Raw genomic sequence first — 17,959 nt, forward strand, 5'->3', positions numbered from 1 at the left:
AAACGCTCTTGTTTCAAAGCTTCAGTCAGAGGTCCTGCACAAATCCAGTTAAACAGTCCCCCCGGGCTCAGGAGTAGAACAGTCCTCAAATCACACGTGAGAACAAACATCCATACACAAAAAACATAATTCTTTTAAGAGACTATTAGCTTAAAAAAAAGACATATTAGCTAAAATTTTCACAAAATAAACCTTCCTAGGGAACAACAGCAAAAAATGTCATTGGAAACATCAGGTCGAATCTTGCTAAGAACAATTTTACCTTTTCCAAAAGTTGTAAGTTTGGAATTGTGCAAAATCATAGTAAGTGCTTCATTACCTAAAGTCGGTGACTTACCACACAATGGACAAGAATGCTGAAAGGGATCCAAAATATCAAGGAGAAAACCAGGACGGAACCCACGATGTTGTCCGCTAAAAACTTCCCTGTGAACAATTCGAAACCGTGAATGTCCTGATTAAGTACCTTAGACACTCAGAATTCAGCGCTCTTAGTATACCATCATAGTGTCAAATGCCACAGACTGTTCGTCAGGTGGTGCTGCTGAGAAGTGTCATTTCAGACAGAGCCCCGACACGCTTATTGAGAAGAACAGATTACATCACACGATGCTCCACACAGTCCCTTGAGTGATGCTGAGGGACTAATCACATGGGAGACTACTACTCGTGCTGACGCGTAACAGGACAAAGTTGGTGCTTTCTGGGTTTTATTTTTGGGACGATGAATGATGAACCCTGCGGGACAGAATACACTGCTGCTTCTGCAACATCTGAGGCCCACTGTTAAAATAAACGATGCTTACATCAAACACGATTCAGATTTACAACCCACGGCACTGAACCATGCTTATGCGGTCACGTGTTCATCTTCTAGGAAAGAAGGAAACCAATATTTGACTTTCCTTGTCTGAAAATCTGCGTATCCACATTACACAGGGGGAGACCTGTGAGTCCATTTTATCTTAGCTGACAAATATGTTTCAAGACAAAAGCTGTGAGGGGCACCTGGGTGGCTCAGTTGGTTAAACTGATGTCGGCTCAGGCCATGATCTCATGGTTCGTGAGATGGAGCCCCCCCACGAGGCTCTGCGCTGACAGCACGGAGTCTGCTTGGGATCCTTTCTCTCCCTTTCTCTCTCTGTCCCTCCCCCACTTGCACACACTCAAACATTTAAAATAATAATAGTAGTAATAATAAGACAAAAGCTATGAATATTTCCATCTTCTGTTGCCAGACAAGAGCATATGAATCTGAAACCACACTTTTCTAATGTCATCATTAGAACTGAAAGCAGCTCAGCTCTACGCAAACAACCACCCAGGGAAATCACGTACCAAAAGTGTTGATGCTCAACTGGTCAATGAAGTCCCAGAATCGCTCGATGACGTCCTGGACTCGTTTCTCACATTTGCCCTAGGACCGGAAAACAGTCAATTTTACAATCAGTGGAGGAAAAAACCAAGGAATTAACGCTCACCACCTAAAACCAACCAACTTTACCAAAAAGGCCGCCCCAGGTCCCACCCGGTCTCTGGACTCAGGGCTCTGGCTATGGAGAGAGTGCTTGGGTTTCCCGGGCTCGGCTGCCTCCTTCCACAGACAGACAGACAGATGTGCGGGAGAGCGAACAGCTGGCGCCAAAGGCACTCCTTCCGTTTGCAAAAGCAAATCTTTGCGATATAAAAACTGCCCACCTGACCGTTACAGAAAAAGCTGAACAGAAGGAAACACTCACATTCATGTCACAAAATCCCACCGTACACGGCTTTCCTTTCCTCAAGAATAAGTTCTTTTGTTCAGCGTCCACATAGGGCACGCACCGGCCCGAGGGGTCCCGGCAGCACACCTTGCACGAGTTGTCAGTCTCTGAAACGGAACCGGGGACAGCGGGAGTCCGGTCAGGGACAGGGCGCTCCTCCCTTCCCTCCTCCCCGCCCCCACCCCCACCCCCAAAGGGAAGCAAGTCCACTCAGTTTTCATTTCAACAGCAAACGATCCCTAGTTCAGCCCCAAAGAGTTAACTTCTGAGTTCACGCTCCGGGGTCCTCAGGCCACAAGGTAAAAACACTTCATTCACACCCAAGAGTTTCCTTTCTTAAAGGGATTAAAAGCCAGCTTATTCTACTTCAGATCCTTCGTGATGCTAAACGTTTCCCTTTATCCCAGCGTTCTTATGACACTGCTTTCGATCCTTCCCTTCTCAGTTTGAAATACTCCTTGAACAGCCAAGGCTCCAGTGAGAAGCCAACACACTGTGACAGAACGGGCCCACTGCAGATGTGAGTCACCTGCCGTGTGACCAGAGCACGGCTCGTGGGGTGATGGAAATAACGCCACCACATAAGCCACGTGGCACAGACACCAACAGCGGAGATGCCCAAAAAGTCACCTGGCGGTGTAACTGGGGACGGTACTTGACCCGGAGGCAGCCCATATTTACCCTTACTTGGAGAAACGGAAATCAACTAGAACACAGAACATGTCAAACCGCCTCAACGGGGAAAGAAAAACCTTTTCATCATTCCTTCACTTATCAAGCATCTCCTGGGCATTTACTACGTGTTCTTCCGGGGCATCCCAAGCCTTTGCCACGCACTCGATAAATTATTTGTTTGACATCTGCTGTGTCAAATACCTTCCTTATTCACTTCTAATTCCACCTGGAGGAGGCCCTTACTCCACTGTATGGATGGTGAGTTCCCAACCTGGCGGTTTCGACTTCTGGGGGGTTCGGAAAGCAACAGAACTCTCTCAGGTGAGGCAGGGCGGGAAGGCTGGAGCCCAGTCAGTTCCCGAGGCCCCTTCTCAGACCCAGGAGTTCCAAAACAGAAGGTGGAAACCTGAGGACGAGTGTCTTGAGAGGCCAGCATGAGGTCACCAGGCATCGCTAAGCAGGGCCCTTGCCCCAGACACCCGGCAGCGGGCCCAGCCGTGTTGACAACAACGAATACCCTGACAGGGTCAGGTCCTGGGATCGGCTCTCTCTGGTTGAAGCCTTGAAGGTATCGCAGTTCACTGCCCGTAAGATGCAGACAGCGCCAGCTGCGCTCGTGGGGCGTCTAACATGGTGCGTGTGTGCGGTGAGGACAGACCTCCGCCCACCCACTCAACCGCAGCAAAATTCCCTCCTATCCCACCCCTCAGCCTACACCACCACGTGCTCTGAAAACATCGCGAGAAGGAAGGCCGACCGACAGCACGGTTTTCATAGACAAGGTAGAGGGGCAAGGACCTGAATCCAGAGAGCTCCGTCCCCCAGACCACCCTTGAGTTCTCCCCCCTTGAGTTTCGGGGCGGGGGTGGGGGGGGGTGGGGAACGCACCGCCGCCCTGGCCGGGGTTCTCACCGCCGCCCTGGCCAGAGCGAGCGGCTAATCCTGCTGGGCCCCCAAAGGGAGGGACAGGGCCCGGTGGACACAGGCCATCTTCCCTCCGGCGGCGAGGACGCAGCATGGAGATGCACTCACCGTTACACGCACAGGACTCCAGCCGCTGCTCCCTCTCACAGAAGGGAACGCACTTCCCATCTTTACACTTGCCAAGATCCAAGCACACCGTGTCATCTGCGGCGTTTCCGGGAGGGGGGCACTCGCTGCTGTTACCTGGAAGCACACAACGAGCACACAGGTCACGGGGAGTCACGCGACCACCGGTCCTACGGGGCAGACCCGGAATTCTTGCAGGTCAGCACCGCGCCTCACCAAGAGGAAAAAGCAACCCACGGGGCAGGACGCCGGCAGCCTGTATCCAACCGGCCGATAAACACCGAGTGCCTCGCTGGGTACCGAGCACCATGTGGTGCAAGTCTCCGTGCTCCCAAATGTCTGCACTCAGTCTCTCCGGCCTCCCCTCAGCCACTATTTCACATTTTGCTTTTACTTTTTCTTTTTCCGTGTTTGTTTCTTTTTGAGAGAGCGAGTGAGCAACAGCATGTGTGTGCACTTGTGCACGGGAGAGGGGCAGAGAAAGAAGAAAACAGAGGATCTGGAGCAAGTTCCACACCGTCAGCACAGAGCCCGGTTTGAGGCTCGAACCCACAAACCACGCGACCGTGACCTGAGCCGGCTGGGCACTTCACTGACTGAGCCACCCAGGCAGCCCTGCTTCTACCTTTGTATCGTGAAACACAACTACGTATAAAAGAATATACACAGGGGCGCCCGGGTGGCTCAGTTGGTGAAGCGGCCAACTCTGGGTTTCAGCTCAGGTCACGATCCCGCAGTCTGTGCGATCGAGCCCCGCGTCGGGTTCCGTGCTGTCGGGGGAGCCTGCGTGGGATTCTCTCTCTCTGACCTCCCCTGCTCACGCTCTCTCAGTCTCTCTCAAAAAAGATAAATTATATATATACACATACATAACATCCACACGCTACTGAACAAACATTAGAGCCGTTTACTTGGACTGAAAAGCAAGCTGTGGGGAAGGCTCACAGAAGTGGCCGGCCAGGCCCCTCCAACCTCACCAGCGACAACTCCCGAGCCCTCACGCTCAGCCGCCTTCCATTTCTTCACTGCTCCAAGGTCTCTCACCACAGAACCTTAACGAAGGCTGTCCCGTCCACCTGGAATGCCCCGAATGCCCTCATTTCCATCTCTGAGGGAAAGGGCTGGTTCTTACTCCCCCTTTAGATCTGGCTCACAGGCGTCCCTCGGACCTCCCGGGGACCCCGCTTTCACCCCCACTGTGCTCCATTGCTACAGCTACAGCGACTTCTGTCCTTCAAGCACACGTGGTGCAATTTACATCTACTTGATGATGTGCTTTCTGTTCCCCTCACAGAATGGGAAGGTCCACGACAGCGAAGATCAAACCTCTTAGTGAATCCGTTTATATCCAATCCCTATCACACTATAAGGACATCACAAATATCTCTTAAATGAATCAATGATTCTTAAGGACAAATAAAAGCCACCGAAGGATGTTAAACTCCAGTGAGAGGATGGAATGAGTGACTCATTCTGGAAAATGAGCAGCACGAGCACGACGCGAGAGAAACTGCTGCAGGAAAACAACGGGTGGGGACCAGAGCTGGAGGCCTGGCCTTCCCATGGCGGGATGGAACCGACCCACCAAGTCAGTGCGGCAGTGACACCAAATGCAAAGGAACCTGCCCCGTTTCGTTAAGTGCCCGGGATACACCCCAGCCTAACTCGGGTGCGCCACACCTGCCTCTGGTCTCACGGAACCCTTCACGGGCGCCGGGCCTTCGGCGTCCACGGGGCAGGCACGTGACAGGCCTGCCGCTGCGGAGCGCAGGCTGTGAGGAAAGCGCAGCAAGCGGTGAAGTGGGACACTGCACTGTCACCGTGTTTTCGGTCTACGATGCTGCCCTGAGCAGATACGTAAAAAATGCTTCGCGACTATCTGTCAAACGCCTGTTCTCAAGAGACTGGTATCAGAGTAGCAGACACGAAGATCCGTAAAGGCACAGTGTCACCTGTCTCACTGGGCTGTCCGTTCAGGGTGCGTCAGAGCTAGCAGGTAGGGCGTGCGGCGGGGAGGGGCCCGGGGAGGGGGCTGAGAACTTCCCGCCTAACGAGATAGCAGGTGATGCGACGCTGCTGGTCGCTGCTGGTCGGGGATGCTGACCTTGTAACGCACTCACGCTCCGCGAGTGCTGCTCCATAGAAAATACCAAGGAGACAAAAGGCTACTTGATGAGAATGAACCGAGTTTTTCAAACTGCTTTGCTTATGCTTATTGAAAACATTTTTCTGAATCTGCTTTATTATTATAATAAAGACAGAAACACTGAGCACAGCTAGAAAACGCTGATGTAAACTTGACTGAGACATTCTGGCTCCTGACGTGGCAGATGGCCGGCACGCTGACAGATCTCCGAATGCAAGAATCACGAGTCCCGTCCGATAAAATGCACATTTAAGAGTTCAAAGGAAAACGGAAATGAGACAAAACTTCACTAGAATGGTTATAATCAGAAAGACAACCCGTGTTGGTGAAGGTGTGGACGGACAGAAACCCTCAGGTGCCGCCGGGGGTAGGGGGGAAGCGTAAAATGGTACAGCCGCCGTGGAAATCAACCCGGCAGCTCCTCAAACGATTCAACAGTGACCACGTGACTCGGTTCCACTCCTGGGCACACACAAGGGAAAGGAAAACATATGTCCACACAACATGTGCACGCAGGTGTTCACGGCAGTATTCACGAGAGCCAGAGGGCGGAAAGAATCCAAAAGTCCGTCAAGTGATGGCGGCCCATCCTAGGACACTGGGACGGGATGCAGAGCTGGGAATACACTAAGTACTGACACGGGCTACCTCATGGGTGGATCTCGAAAACGTGATTCTGAATGAAAGATGCAAGAGGCCACACACTGTAGGACCCCACTTACACGAAACATCCAGAACAGGCGAATACACAGAGACCAAAAGTAGATTACTGGTTGTCCGGGGCTTGGGAGGGATGAGGAGGCTCGGTGACGGCTAAAGGAGACAGGTTTCCTTTCCAGGCGATGAAAATGTCCTAACACAGAGCGCGGTGGTGACTGCACAGATGCGAATACGTTAAAAAACACTGAACTGTACGCTTTAAATGGGTGAACAGTATGGTATGTTCACTGTATCTTTTTTTTTTTTTAACGCAATTGGCTTTTTTAATTTTTTTTCATGTTTTATTTATTTTTAAGACAGAGAGAGACAGAGAGAGACAGAGTGTGAGAGGGGATGGGGCAGAGACAGAGGGAGACACAGAATCCGAAGCAGGCTCCAGGCTCTGAGCTGTCAGCACAGAGCCCGACGTGGGGCTCAAACTCACGAACTGTGAGATCATGACCTGAGCCAAAGTTGGACACTTAATCGACTGAGCCACCCAGGCACCCCTCACTGTATCTCAATAAAGCTGTTATGAGAACCAAACCAACCAACCAAAAAACACAGAAAGTTAAAAAAATAAAAGAATGGGATAGATACACCAGACAAATAGGAACAAAAAAATCTGGGGTAACTGAGTATCAAATAAAACATTAAGGTCAAAAAAGTCACAAGGGTCAAAAAGAAACATTATATACTGGGTAAAGGAAGAGCAGATCATGAAAATGTAGACAGTATGTCCAGTTACGTACCTAATAACATAGTTTTGAAAATTTTAAGGAACTGACGGAACTGAGAAAATATGCATAGTTCATATAGATAGCTTACAGATTAGCGCCAGGTGGATTAAAGTCCTAAAGGTAAAAGGTAAAATAATGAACCTAATGAAACACTGTGGAAAATATCTTTGTAACTGTCCATAGTTCAATAAAATACACACCCCGTCACAACAGCAAGATCTAATTATTAAAATCAAAGTTGTGTTCCAAGAGGGGCACCTGGGTAGCTCAGTCCGCTGAGCATCCAAACTTCAGCTGGGGTCATGGTCTCATGGTTCAAGAGTTCGAGCCCCACATCAGGCTCTCCACTGTCAGTGTGGAGCCTGCTTCAGATCCTCTGTTCCCCTCTCTCTCTCTCTCTCTGCCCCTCCTCCACACGCATGCTCGCTCAAAAAAATACATAAAAAGTGTTCCAAGAAGGACAACAGATAGGAGGAAGGCATATGCAATGTTTAAACCGCTTGAATTATGCAAGAATTCCTTCAATCAACAATAGCAAAAAGACATAAAACCCAACTTTTAAAAATGGACTAAACAGGGGTGCCTGGCTGGCTTAGTCAGTAAAGCATGGGACTCGATCTCAGGATCGTGAGTTCAAGCCCCGGAGCCTACATTAAAAAAGAAAAAAATTTGGACCAAGTATATGAACTGGCTATTCACAAAAGGAAAATTCTGAATGGCTAACAGATCTAAGAAAATGTTCAAGAAACATGCAAACAGGGATGAGAGATCACGTTACACTCATCAGATTGGCAAAACATAAGACACCTGGACAATACTGAGGGTTGGCAAGGACACTGGGATGCAGGACTCCGCACGCACTCCTGGCGGCACTGACACACCAGGACCGCCGTTCTAGACATCAATGTTCTGCCGCTTTCTGTAGCCAAGCAATTCCACTGCTGCCCATGTACCCAGGAAACTCTTACAACACCTGGAAGACATGTGTGATGATGTCTGCTGCAGTCCTATCTGCAGGATCCAGAGGTGAAAGCGACCCAAGCCATCACTTAGTGAACAGCGGAGTACGCTAAATACATTAAATCATACACGTCAACTCAGCAGGTGCCACAACGATGAACTATGTATAAACACGGATACAGACATGTAGACAAAGACATACAGCACTACACAGATAATTAAAAACATGGCACTGAGTTTCCAAAAAGATCTAAAGTAGAATATCATTCTGGCATGTTAAAAACACCCATATACACAGAATAACACTACACGATCTTTCAAGGAAATACACACGGCCAGGCAAATATGAAACACATTAGGACACCGCCCGGGAGAGGAAGGGCACGATGGGGACGAGGTGAATGACAGGGAAGTAACGAAAAAAAAAAAGAAAACAGAATGGGGCTGGCAAAGACCAGTAACAAGTGTATCTCAACCTAAGGAGTATTATTAAAACAAGCCTGCACATGAAGTTTATGAAGGGTTGTTTTCATCTAAATGAAATACAATGCGGTTTCTTTTTTTTTTTTTTTTCAACGTTTATTTATTTTTGGGACAGAGAGAGACAGAGCATGAACGGGGGAGGGGCAGAGAGAGAGGGAGACACAGAATCGGAAACAGGCTCCAGGCTCTGAGCCATCAGCCCAGAGCCCGACGCGGGGCTCGAACTCACGGACCGCGAGATCGTGACCTGGCTGAAGTCGGACGCTTAACCGACTGCGCCACCCAGGCGCCCCGACAATGCGGTTTCAAACACACGCACATGCTCACTTGAGCACAGTATCCCGAGAAGCCCCGGGGGGACATACCTGTGCAGTAAGACACGCCTTTGCAAGTAGCATTAATAGCCTCCTGGCACTTCTTCTGGGCAGTCTCGAACTGACAGTTTTTACAGCAAGGACTGTTCCTATCACTGCAGAGGAAGAGCAGACGGGACAGTCCAAGTCAAACATCAGCCCCGCGGCACACACTACCGTCAAGTCACAAGGTCCTGAAGATCGCAGGGAAGGCCTGTGGCTGGGTCACCCAGGCCTGCGTGCTGGGCCCCCCCAGGTGCTGGTCCACCTACATGTACTGTTGGCCCTTCCTTCTATGGCATCAGGAAGCAGTGCAGACAGTGAGTACAGACAGGCCCAAGGTGACTCATCCTTAAGACACCTTGGTGTCCTTGGTTTTCATTAACTTAGTGTCATAATTTCTTAAAAAAGGAAGACATGGGTCTGCAAGGCAACCGTGGTAAGGAAGCCAGGCAACCAGAGTCCTAGTTCCCATCAAAATTTACATCAAGGGCACCTGCATGGCTCATCTGGTTAAGCATCCGCCTTTGGTTCTGGTCATGACCTCACAGTTCGTGAGTTTAAGCCCCACATCGGGCTCACTGAGCTCTCATCACAGAGCCCCCTCTGAATCCTCTGTCCCCGCTCTCTCTGCCCCTCCACCACACATGCTCATTCTGTCTCAAAAATAAACACTTTTTAAAAATCTTAAAAAAAAAAAAAAAAAGATTTTACAACATCAATATGTTCATAGTCAAATCCGCTATTCACCAAGTTTTCCCCTTGTACTGCTAAGCCAGGCACTGGTCATAAAAATGGAAACACAGGTACCTTCTAATTTGTAACCTGCCTCCTCCGTATTTAGCTTATGCCATTAAACAGTAATCTCAACATTATTTTATTGGAGAGAAACACAAGAATTAATTTCGATCTCAGGAGGACTGTCATTCCGTGTCTAATATTTTATCACTATGAAAGAATGTAGCCATGAAATCACCTCTCTCGTACATCTGTTTCCTTAGAAAAGACTCTCTGAGCTATGGGATGCGGAATCAAAGAGTACACAAGGTTATAGATTTTGTAACATAAAGTCAAACTGCTTTCCAGAAAGCATTTTTCTTTCTGTAAAGGACAAAAAGGACACACACACGTGCAAGCGTGCGCACACACCCTTTCACAATTCCAAAGCCCCTGCGTTTTCCAACTGCTCTTCCCCCACAGCCACATGCGCTCACCTGCACTGCACACCCTCCTTAAGCATGCATTCGCTGCTGCAGCAGGTGTCGTTGTTCAGGTACATGATGCCAGGATCGCATTCCTCTCCTTCGTCCACCCTGGAGTTCCCACACACTTTGTTGCTTCGTTCTTGGAAACACTCCTGGGCCTTACTTTCAATGGTCTTATAGATGGACTGCTTACTGCAGTTTGAAAACATCTTGAAAGAAAGAAAGCCACAAAGGACCCAAAGTAACAATAAAAATGCATTCCCATGTAGTGTTTGTGTTTCTTCCCTAGAGACAAACTCTCAATGTAAAAGCCACAGTCAGAGCCACCTTGAAGGCATGTCAAGTTCCATCACTGTCTCCTCAAAATGCCAGTTATATGGAATCAAGTTACCTCCCTGAGTAGGGTGCTAAAAGCTGGTGTGGATTTGGGTAAAAGCCTAAAAATTCTTCACAGGCAGGCTTGCACAGTGAGACCGTGCATCCCAGCCTGTCCCTCGAGAGGACCAACAGTCTGGTTCCACCAGATTCTACGCTGTCCTGTCCCCAGGCATGGCACCTGACACGGCCACAGTGCCAGTGAGAATTAGGAACACACCATCATCTTCCAGGACATAACGATTCGGGGATGCCGCGAATTTCTGATTTACCTCCTTCTCTTTCCCTGCCTATGTGTATGAATGACCCATGTTTAAAGTTTTTAGGGGCGCCTAGGTGACTCGGTCGGGTAAGTGACCGACTTAGACTCAGGTCATGATCTCTGGGTTCGTGAGTTCGAGCCCTGTGTGGGGCTCTCTGCTGTCAGCACAGAGCCTGCTTCAGATTCTTGGCCTCCCTCTCTCTCTGCCCCTCCCGTTTGCAGACTCTCTCTCAAACATAAATTAAAAAAAAAAAACAAAAAACAAAGCTTTTAAATAGCTGAGCATAGTCAGAGGCATGAGATTGATTACCTTACATGTGTTCTACTAAAAGATTAAATCCCAAATTGTAACCTAAACATTCACATGGATCCCCGTGATTTTAACAATTTCTTTGTGATTTCTACAGTTGACCAGTATCTCAAAGGAAGCCTCTACCCTAGTTCCCCCACCATTTTCGGTACAGAACCATGGAAATGGCCTTCTTATAAATTTGGGGATTTTTTTTACCAGGAGCTCTAAAATGGAATCCATTTTCCAAACCATCTGAAATCAGCAAGAAAAGGAGCAAGAGACTTGAGGAAAATTTAGTGCAGTTTCTTGAGGGAAGGTCTCCACAGTTGCTGCCCTTTTGCTAAAATGGCTTCACTTTCTCCCTAGAGAAGACCATGCCCTTGAGGAGCAGAGAACACAGGACCTTCCAAAGGTAACTGTGACCACCGAATCAGATGACAAAAGGATTACTTTTATTTATCTCTTTATCTATTTATTTAACTTATAAATGTTTATTTATTTTTGAAAGAAAGTACGAGCAGGAGAAGGGCACAGAGAGAGGGAGAGACAGAGAATCCCAAGCAGGTTCCGTACTGTCAGTGCAAAACCGGATGCGGAGTTTGAACTCACGAACCATGAGATCATGACCTGAGCTGAAATCAAGAGTTGGACGCGACCAACTGAGCCACCCCTGTGCCCTGAAAGATTACTTTTAAAAGATATTCAAGGGGCGCCTGGGTGGCGCAGTCGATTAAGCGTCCGACTTCAGCCAGGTCACGATCTCGTGGTCCGTGAGTTCGAGCTCCACGTCAGGCTCTGGGCTGATGGCTCAGAGCCTGGAGCCTGTTTCCGATTCTGTGTCTCCCTCTCTCTCTGCCTCTCCCCTGTTCATGCTCTGTCTCTCTCTGTCCCAAAAAATAAATAAACGTTGAAAAAAAAAATTAAAAAAAAAAAATAAATAAGCCACGTTCACACACATTTTAAAAAAAAATAGGGGCGCCTGGGTGGCGCAGTCGGTTAAGCGTCCGACTTCAGCCAGGTCACGATCTTGCAGTCCGTGAGTTCGAGCCCCGCGTCAGGCTCTGGGCTGATGGCTCGGAGCCTGGAGCCTGTTTCCGATTCTGTGTCTCCCTCTCTCTCTGCCCCTCCCCCGTTCATGCTCTGTCTCTCTCTGTCCCAAAAATAAATAAACGTTGAAAAAAAATTAAATAAAAAAATAAATAAATAAATAATAAAATAAATAAAAGATATTCAAGACCTTATGACCTTGAACAGAAATCCTAACTGGGCTTTTTTTTTTTTTAATTTTTTTTAATGTTTATTTAGTTTTGACAGAGAGAGAGGGAGACACAGAATCCAAGGCTCCAGGCTCTGAGCTGTCAGCACGGAGCCCGACGCGGGGCTCGAACCCACGGACCGTGAGATCATGACCTGAGCCGAAGTCGGACGCTCAACCGACTGAGCCACCCAGGCGCCCCTGGGCTTTTTTTTTTAAGGATTTTTTGGGGCGCCTGGGTGGCTCAGTCGGTTGGGCGTCCGACTTCGGCTCAGGTCATGATCTCACGGTCCGTGGGTTCGAGCCCCGCGTCGGGCTCCGTGCTGACAGCTCAGAGCCTGGAGCCTGCTTCAGATTCTGTGTCTCCCTCTCTCTCTGCTCCTCCCCTGCTCATGTTCTCTCTCTGTCTCAAAAATAAAAACATAAAAAAAAAAAAAAAAAAAAATTAAAGGATTTTTTTTTTTTATGGTAAAGATTTTTATTTGATAGTAAAAGTATTTGTTTTAAATAAAGATATTTAAGGGGTGTTATTGCTGTCTAGCCTCAGGCGGTTAGAATTTGCTGGGTTTATTCACGAGCACTGCAGATCCATGAACTCAACTTTAGAAGTTCACTTATGGGAGATGAGACCATAAGGAATTCGAATGGACACTGAAGCCATAAGAAGACCTCCTCACTAACTTATCAGAGCCACACCTGAGCAGCAGGGCCCCTAGGCAGGGCTCAAGGGGAATGTGGCCGTTGCTCTGGTCTCCCCTTTGTGGCCTCCACGCTCCCTAAAGATCTCTGGCCTTCTCTTTGCATCCTTCCCACACTCTCTCCTCTTGTGCCAAAAATCCCTCAGGCCATCTGGCCACACAGAAGGCCTGCCACACAAGTCACTAGGCCACATGTCACTTCTCAGCAGCTGGTCTGCGGGAGGTGCCAGGCCCTGTCTTTTGAGGTCGAGGAACCTGGAGCCCTTTTAATCTAGTTAAAAACATTTTTATTAAGGAATTGATTTAAAATGTAGATTAGAAGATACCTAATATATTTTTACAAGTTTGTTAGTTGGGTAAACCAAACTAATAGAAAATACGCTAAATATGACATTCTTGGGACAAAATAAATAAATGGATAAATTGTTCTTGATAGACTAGCACCTCTTTGTCCTACACTTCTTTATTTTTTAACACTTGTTCATTTATGAGAGACAGAGACAGAGCGTGAGTAGCGGAGGGGCAGAGAGAGAGGGAGAGACAGAAAATGAAGCAGGCTCCAGGCTCTGAGCTATCAACATAGAGCCCGATGTGGGCTCAAACCCACTGACCGCAAGATCATGACCTGAGCTAAAGTTAGACGCTCAACCGACTGAGCCACCCAGGTGGCCCATCTTTTCTTATTTTGACTTTTTAAGTAAGCTCTACATCCAACAAGGACAGACCAACACTTCCTGAATTAAAAAACAAAAGGCCTGGCCAGGCACCGTTCTCATTAGGAAGTCCTTCCCGGGCCGCTTGAAGAGCTTGTGGGGAAAGTTCACTGAGGAGAACTTGTACAAAAAGAATCTGCAAAAAAGTAAGACAATTTCCCCCAAAACACCGACACCATCCTCGTAACAAAGAAGCAAATGACTACAATCTAGAGCGCACTGGCCAATACTGTAGCCACGAACCAAGTGTGGCTCCGTAAATTTATTTTTCCTCACCACGTACTTCACACTTACAGAAATGTTCACTCATTGGGAATGCAAACTGGTGCAGCCACTCTGGAAAACAGTATGGAGGTTCTTCAAAAAATTAAAAATAGAACTACCCTATGACCCAGCAACTGCACTACTGGGTATTTATCCAAGGGATACAGGTGTGCTGTTTCGAAGGGACACATGCACCCCCATGTTTATAGCAGCACTCTCGACAATAGCCAAAGGATGGAAAGAGCCCAAATGTCCATCGATGCATGAATGGATAAAGAAAATGTGGTATATACACACAATGGAGTATTACTCGGCAATCAAAAAGAATGAAATCTTGCCATTTGCAACTATGTAGATGGAACAGCAGGGTATTATGCTAAGTGAAATGAGTCAGAGAAAGACAAAAATCATAAGGCTTCACTCATAGGAGGACCTTAAGACACAGAACAGATGAACATAAGGGAAGGGAAGCAAAAATAATATAAAAACAGGGAGGGGGACAAAAGCATAAGAGACTCTCAAATATGGAGAACAGAGGATTACTGGAGGGGTTGTAGGAGGGGCGATGCGCTAAATGGGTAACGGGCATTAAGGAATCTACTCCTGAAATCATTGTTACACCATCTGCTGACTTGGATGTAAATTTAAAAAATAAATAAAAATTAAAAAAATAAGTTAAAAAAACAAATGTTCACTCGTCATGGACAGAACAGTATTATCAACACCCACATGCCACTCACCAGCTTCTACAACGACCGACTCACGCCTTCATGACTCCTCTGTACCCTCACCACTTCCCCTCTGCCCTCACACTGGTTTGTTGTTGTTGTTGTTGTTGTTGTTTTTTAATAGCTTTAGTAAGACGTATTTTACATATCACAAAATTCACCCATCTCAAATGTACAAGTCAACGATTCCCAGTCACTTTATCAAGTGGCGTGGCCATCACCACATTGTGGACATTTTCTTGCCTCCAATAAGATCCCTTGTGTCCTTTTACAGTTAATTCCCATTCTTACCTCCAGCCCCAGGCAATCACTATTGAATTTAAATAAAACAGAACTTAAAATTCAGTTACTCAGTCTCTCCAGCTACATTTCAAGTGTTCAATGGCCACATCTGGCTAGTGGCTACTGTATTAACACAGAATATTGCCATCATCCCAGAACCTTCTACTGAACAGCCCTGAACTACAATGTACATATTCAGAAATGCAGAGACAACTCAGAAAAACGGAGGAAAACTCAACAGGGAATGTGATAAGTCGGAAGAGTAGGCAGAAATGAGGAGGGAAAAGTGCCTTGGGTGCGAGCTACCAGGCAGAGGAAAAATAAAACTTCAGGTGCAACGCAAAAGAAGAAGAGACTGTTTATACATAATAGCCAAGGAAAAAGAGGACAAAAGAACATGAGAAAGAAACTCAAAAAAGCAGGGCCGGGACCAGGGAAACACAAAAATAACCTGGTCCTCTAGCTCCATGCCAGGCTCTAAAGAGCCAAGTGCCGGCTCAAAAGAAGAGTCAGGAGAAACACTTCACCGTCTTTCCCGGGTAGAGCCAGCCAAGTCTCACTCAGCAACAAAACCAGTATGTTTTCCTCATTATGCCTCATGCTGTTTAACACCAAGTAAAATGCAAGAACCAGACACTGATGAACACTTTCAATCCAAACTCTAAGTCAGCCACAGCCACTCTTACGGTCTCTCAAGAGGTTCACAGTATCGCATGCCAAGGACTGGTGTACTCTCAAAAATCCTAGGAGCCAACTGTTAATTTATTTACTCAACAAACTATTATATGCCAGGTACCCCTACTAGGTACTGGAGACAGAGCTGTGAACACGACAAGCACAGGCCCTTCCCGCGGGAGGCTTATACTCTGTCAAATTATGGATTGTGTTGAAGTTTATAAAAACATACAGTGGCGCCTAGGTGGCTCAGTCAGTTAAGTGTTTGACTTCAGCTCAGGTCATGATCTCATAGTTTATGGGTTTGAGCCCCACGTCAGGCTCTGTGCTAACAGCTCAGAGCCTGGAGCCTGCTTCAAATTGGGTCTCCCTCCCTCTCTGCCCCTCCCCAACTAGAATTCTGTCTCTCTCTCTCTCAAAAATAAACACTAAAATTTTTTTTTTTTTTTAAAAACCCATGCCAGGGGCGCCTGGGTGGCTCAGTCAGTTGGGTGTCCAACTTCGGCTCAGGTCATGATCTCACAGTTTGTGAGTTTGAGCCCCGCATCAGGCTCTGAGCTGATAGTTTATAGCTCAGAGCCTGGAACCCATTTTGGATTCTGTTGTCTCCCTCTCTCTCTGACCCTCCCTGCCTCACACTCTGTCTCTTTCTCTATTGAAAATAAACAAATATTAAAAAACAACAACAACAACAAAAAATCATACCAACTGTTAAGTACTGTAGACTTAAAATGAATGACAACTTGTATAAGAAATGACAGGAAATTTTTAACTTGCACCAGACCTTGCCATTTAGACCTCCAATACAAGCCATTACTGTCACTGATTTTCCAAATAGCCCACGTCAACACATGATTAGCTTTGATACCAGTCGAAATGATAGCTTTAACCAGATCTGATGGACCATGTTTCACTCTCAAACACACAACCAGGTTTGAGGGTACTTTGTAATTTGCAGCTCCATCCCTAGAACTGAATGCTTTACTGGGCTCTCATTATAATTAAATATAGCCTCTTTCTTTCCTAACCTTAAAAAGCTCCAAAAGATACACACCTTATTGTTCTCGTGATCTCCACTCACCGCTATGGGATACATAACATATTTTCCTCCCTGGTCCTCATTTGGGGCACATTCCGCTAGGCCATCCGGATCATGTTCTGCTCCAAAATTGTGTCCCAATTCATGAGTTGTAACCAGGTCAGCTTCCTTAAGGATCGTGCAAAGAAAACATTATTTCCTGATATCCAACCATCAGCTGCACTGGCCAGCTAGGCCATGATTTCTTAAATGGGGTCTTGATTAATGCGATCAACGACCGAGTATCAGTTGGACTGTGGGAGTTGGGAGTGTCTGGATTGAAGGGCCCAGCACAGTGCAATAAAATACCTGCACCAACTATAACATCGTAGCCAAACTACCAGTGTATCAGATCAGTATTTCCTATCAATATCCATTCTCCCCTTCCTAATCCCACTCAGGTGGCAATACACTCAACAAAATAAACCACCTTTCTATATGTCCTTGAGGGTAGGTCAGCCTCGTGACTGGTTCTGTCCAGTGGGATATAAACAGAAGCCAGTGGGTGGGACTTCCACAGAGAAGCTTTTAGAAAGGGACAGACTAGGCTTTGTCCTCCATTCTGCAACACAGAAGAGAACCACCTTGTGAGCAGGAGATGATAAGCAGGAGGACAGAGGCCTGTGCTCAGAGTGGCTGAGTGAAAACTGGAAACATCCGGGCTCCCTGAGGGCATCACCGAGCTGCTACAGCACCCACAGGATGCTATCCATGACCTTGTCGTTGACTGAGGCAAATACCCCTATTATTTAAGTCAATGTTTATTGGCTTTTCAGTTGTATGGATTTGCTGGAATGTGCCTTACCCATTCCTAATGGATCTATCTGGGCAAAAACAAGATCCTAAAATCTTCTAGAGGAAAAAACTGGTCACATACAAAGGATAAAAAATCGGAATGACTTCAGATTCTAATAGTAACACAAAACAGTAGAAGATAATGGAGCGATGCCTTCAAGCACTGAGAAAACCTAATTATCAATCAAGTTTAAGAGTAGGGTAAAGACATTTTCAGATATGTAAAAATCTCAATTTGCCTCTCACGTATGCTTTCTTGGGAAGCTCTGGAACATACGCTACACCAAAATGATGGTATAAATCAACAGAGGAAGAAGATGAGGTTCAGGAAATGACGGAGTATGGAGAGGTCTTCAATTTTTTTTTTTTTTTTTTTTTTAACATTTATTTATTTTTGGGACAGAGAGAGACAGAGCATGAACGGGGGAGGGGCAGAGAGAGAGGGAGACACAGAATGGGAAACAGGCT

At 47.0% G+C, this 17,959-nt stretch overlaps 1 protein-coding gene across 4 annotated transcripts in view; it reads right to left on the reverse strand.

The window, feature by feature from the left end:
- ADAM17 (ADAM metallopeptidase domain 17) overlaps positions 1-17,959 on the reverse strand; it is a 52,404-nt gene that overhangs the window by 2,446 nt on the left and 31,999 nt on the right. For all 4 annotated transcript variants that reach the window (XR_015248846.1, XM_025927130.2, XM_086699973.1 and 1 more), the window contains 7 exons: positions 16,673-16,825; positions 10,084-10,283; positions 8,882-8,985; positions 3,471-3,605; positions 1,740-1,870; positions 1,339-1,417; positions 338-426 (listed from right to left, as the gene is read on the reverse strand). Coding sequence is in view for 3 of the 4 variants with exons in the window: in XM_025927130.2 (XP_025782915.1) it covers positions 338-426; positions 1,339-1,417; positions 1,740-1,870; positions 3,471-3,605; positions 8,882-8,985; positions 10,084-10,283; positions 16,673-16,825 (891 nt within the window). In the remaining variant the exon portion in view is untranslated. The remainder of the gene's footprint in view (positions 1-337; positions 427-1,338; positions 1,418-1,739; positions 1,871-3,470; positions 3,606-8,881; positions 8,986-10,083; positions 10,284-16,672; positions 16,826-17,959) is intronic.

Source organism: Puma concolor, chromosome A3, assembly GCF_028749965.1.
Source record: "Puma concolor isolate L17-30 chromosome A3, mPumCon1.1.hap2, whole genome shotgun sequence".
NCBI lineage: Eukaryota > Metazoa > Chordata > Mammalia > Carnivora > Felidae > Puma > Puma concolor.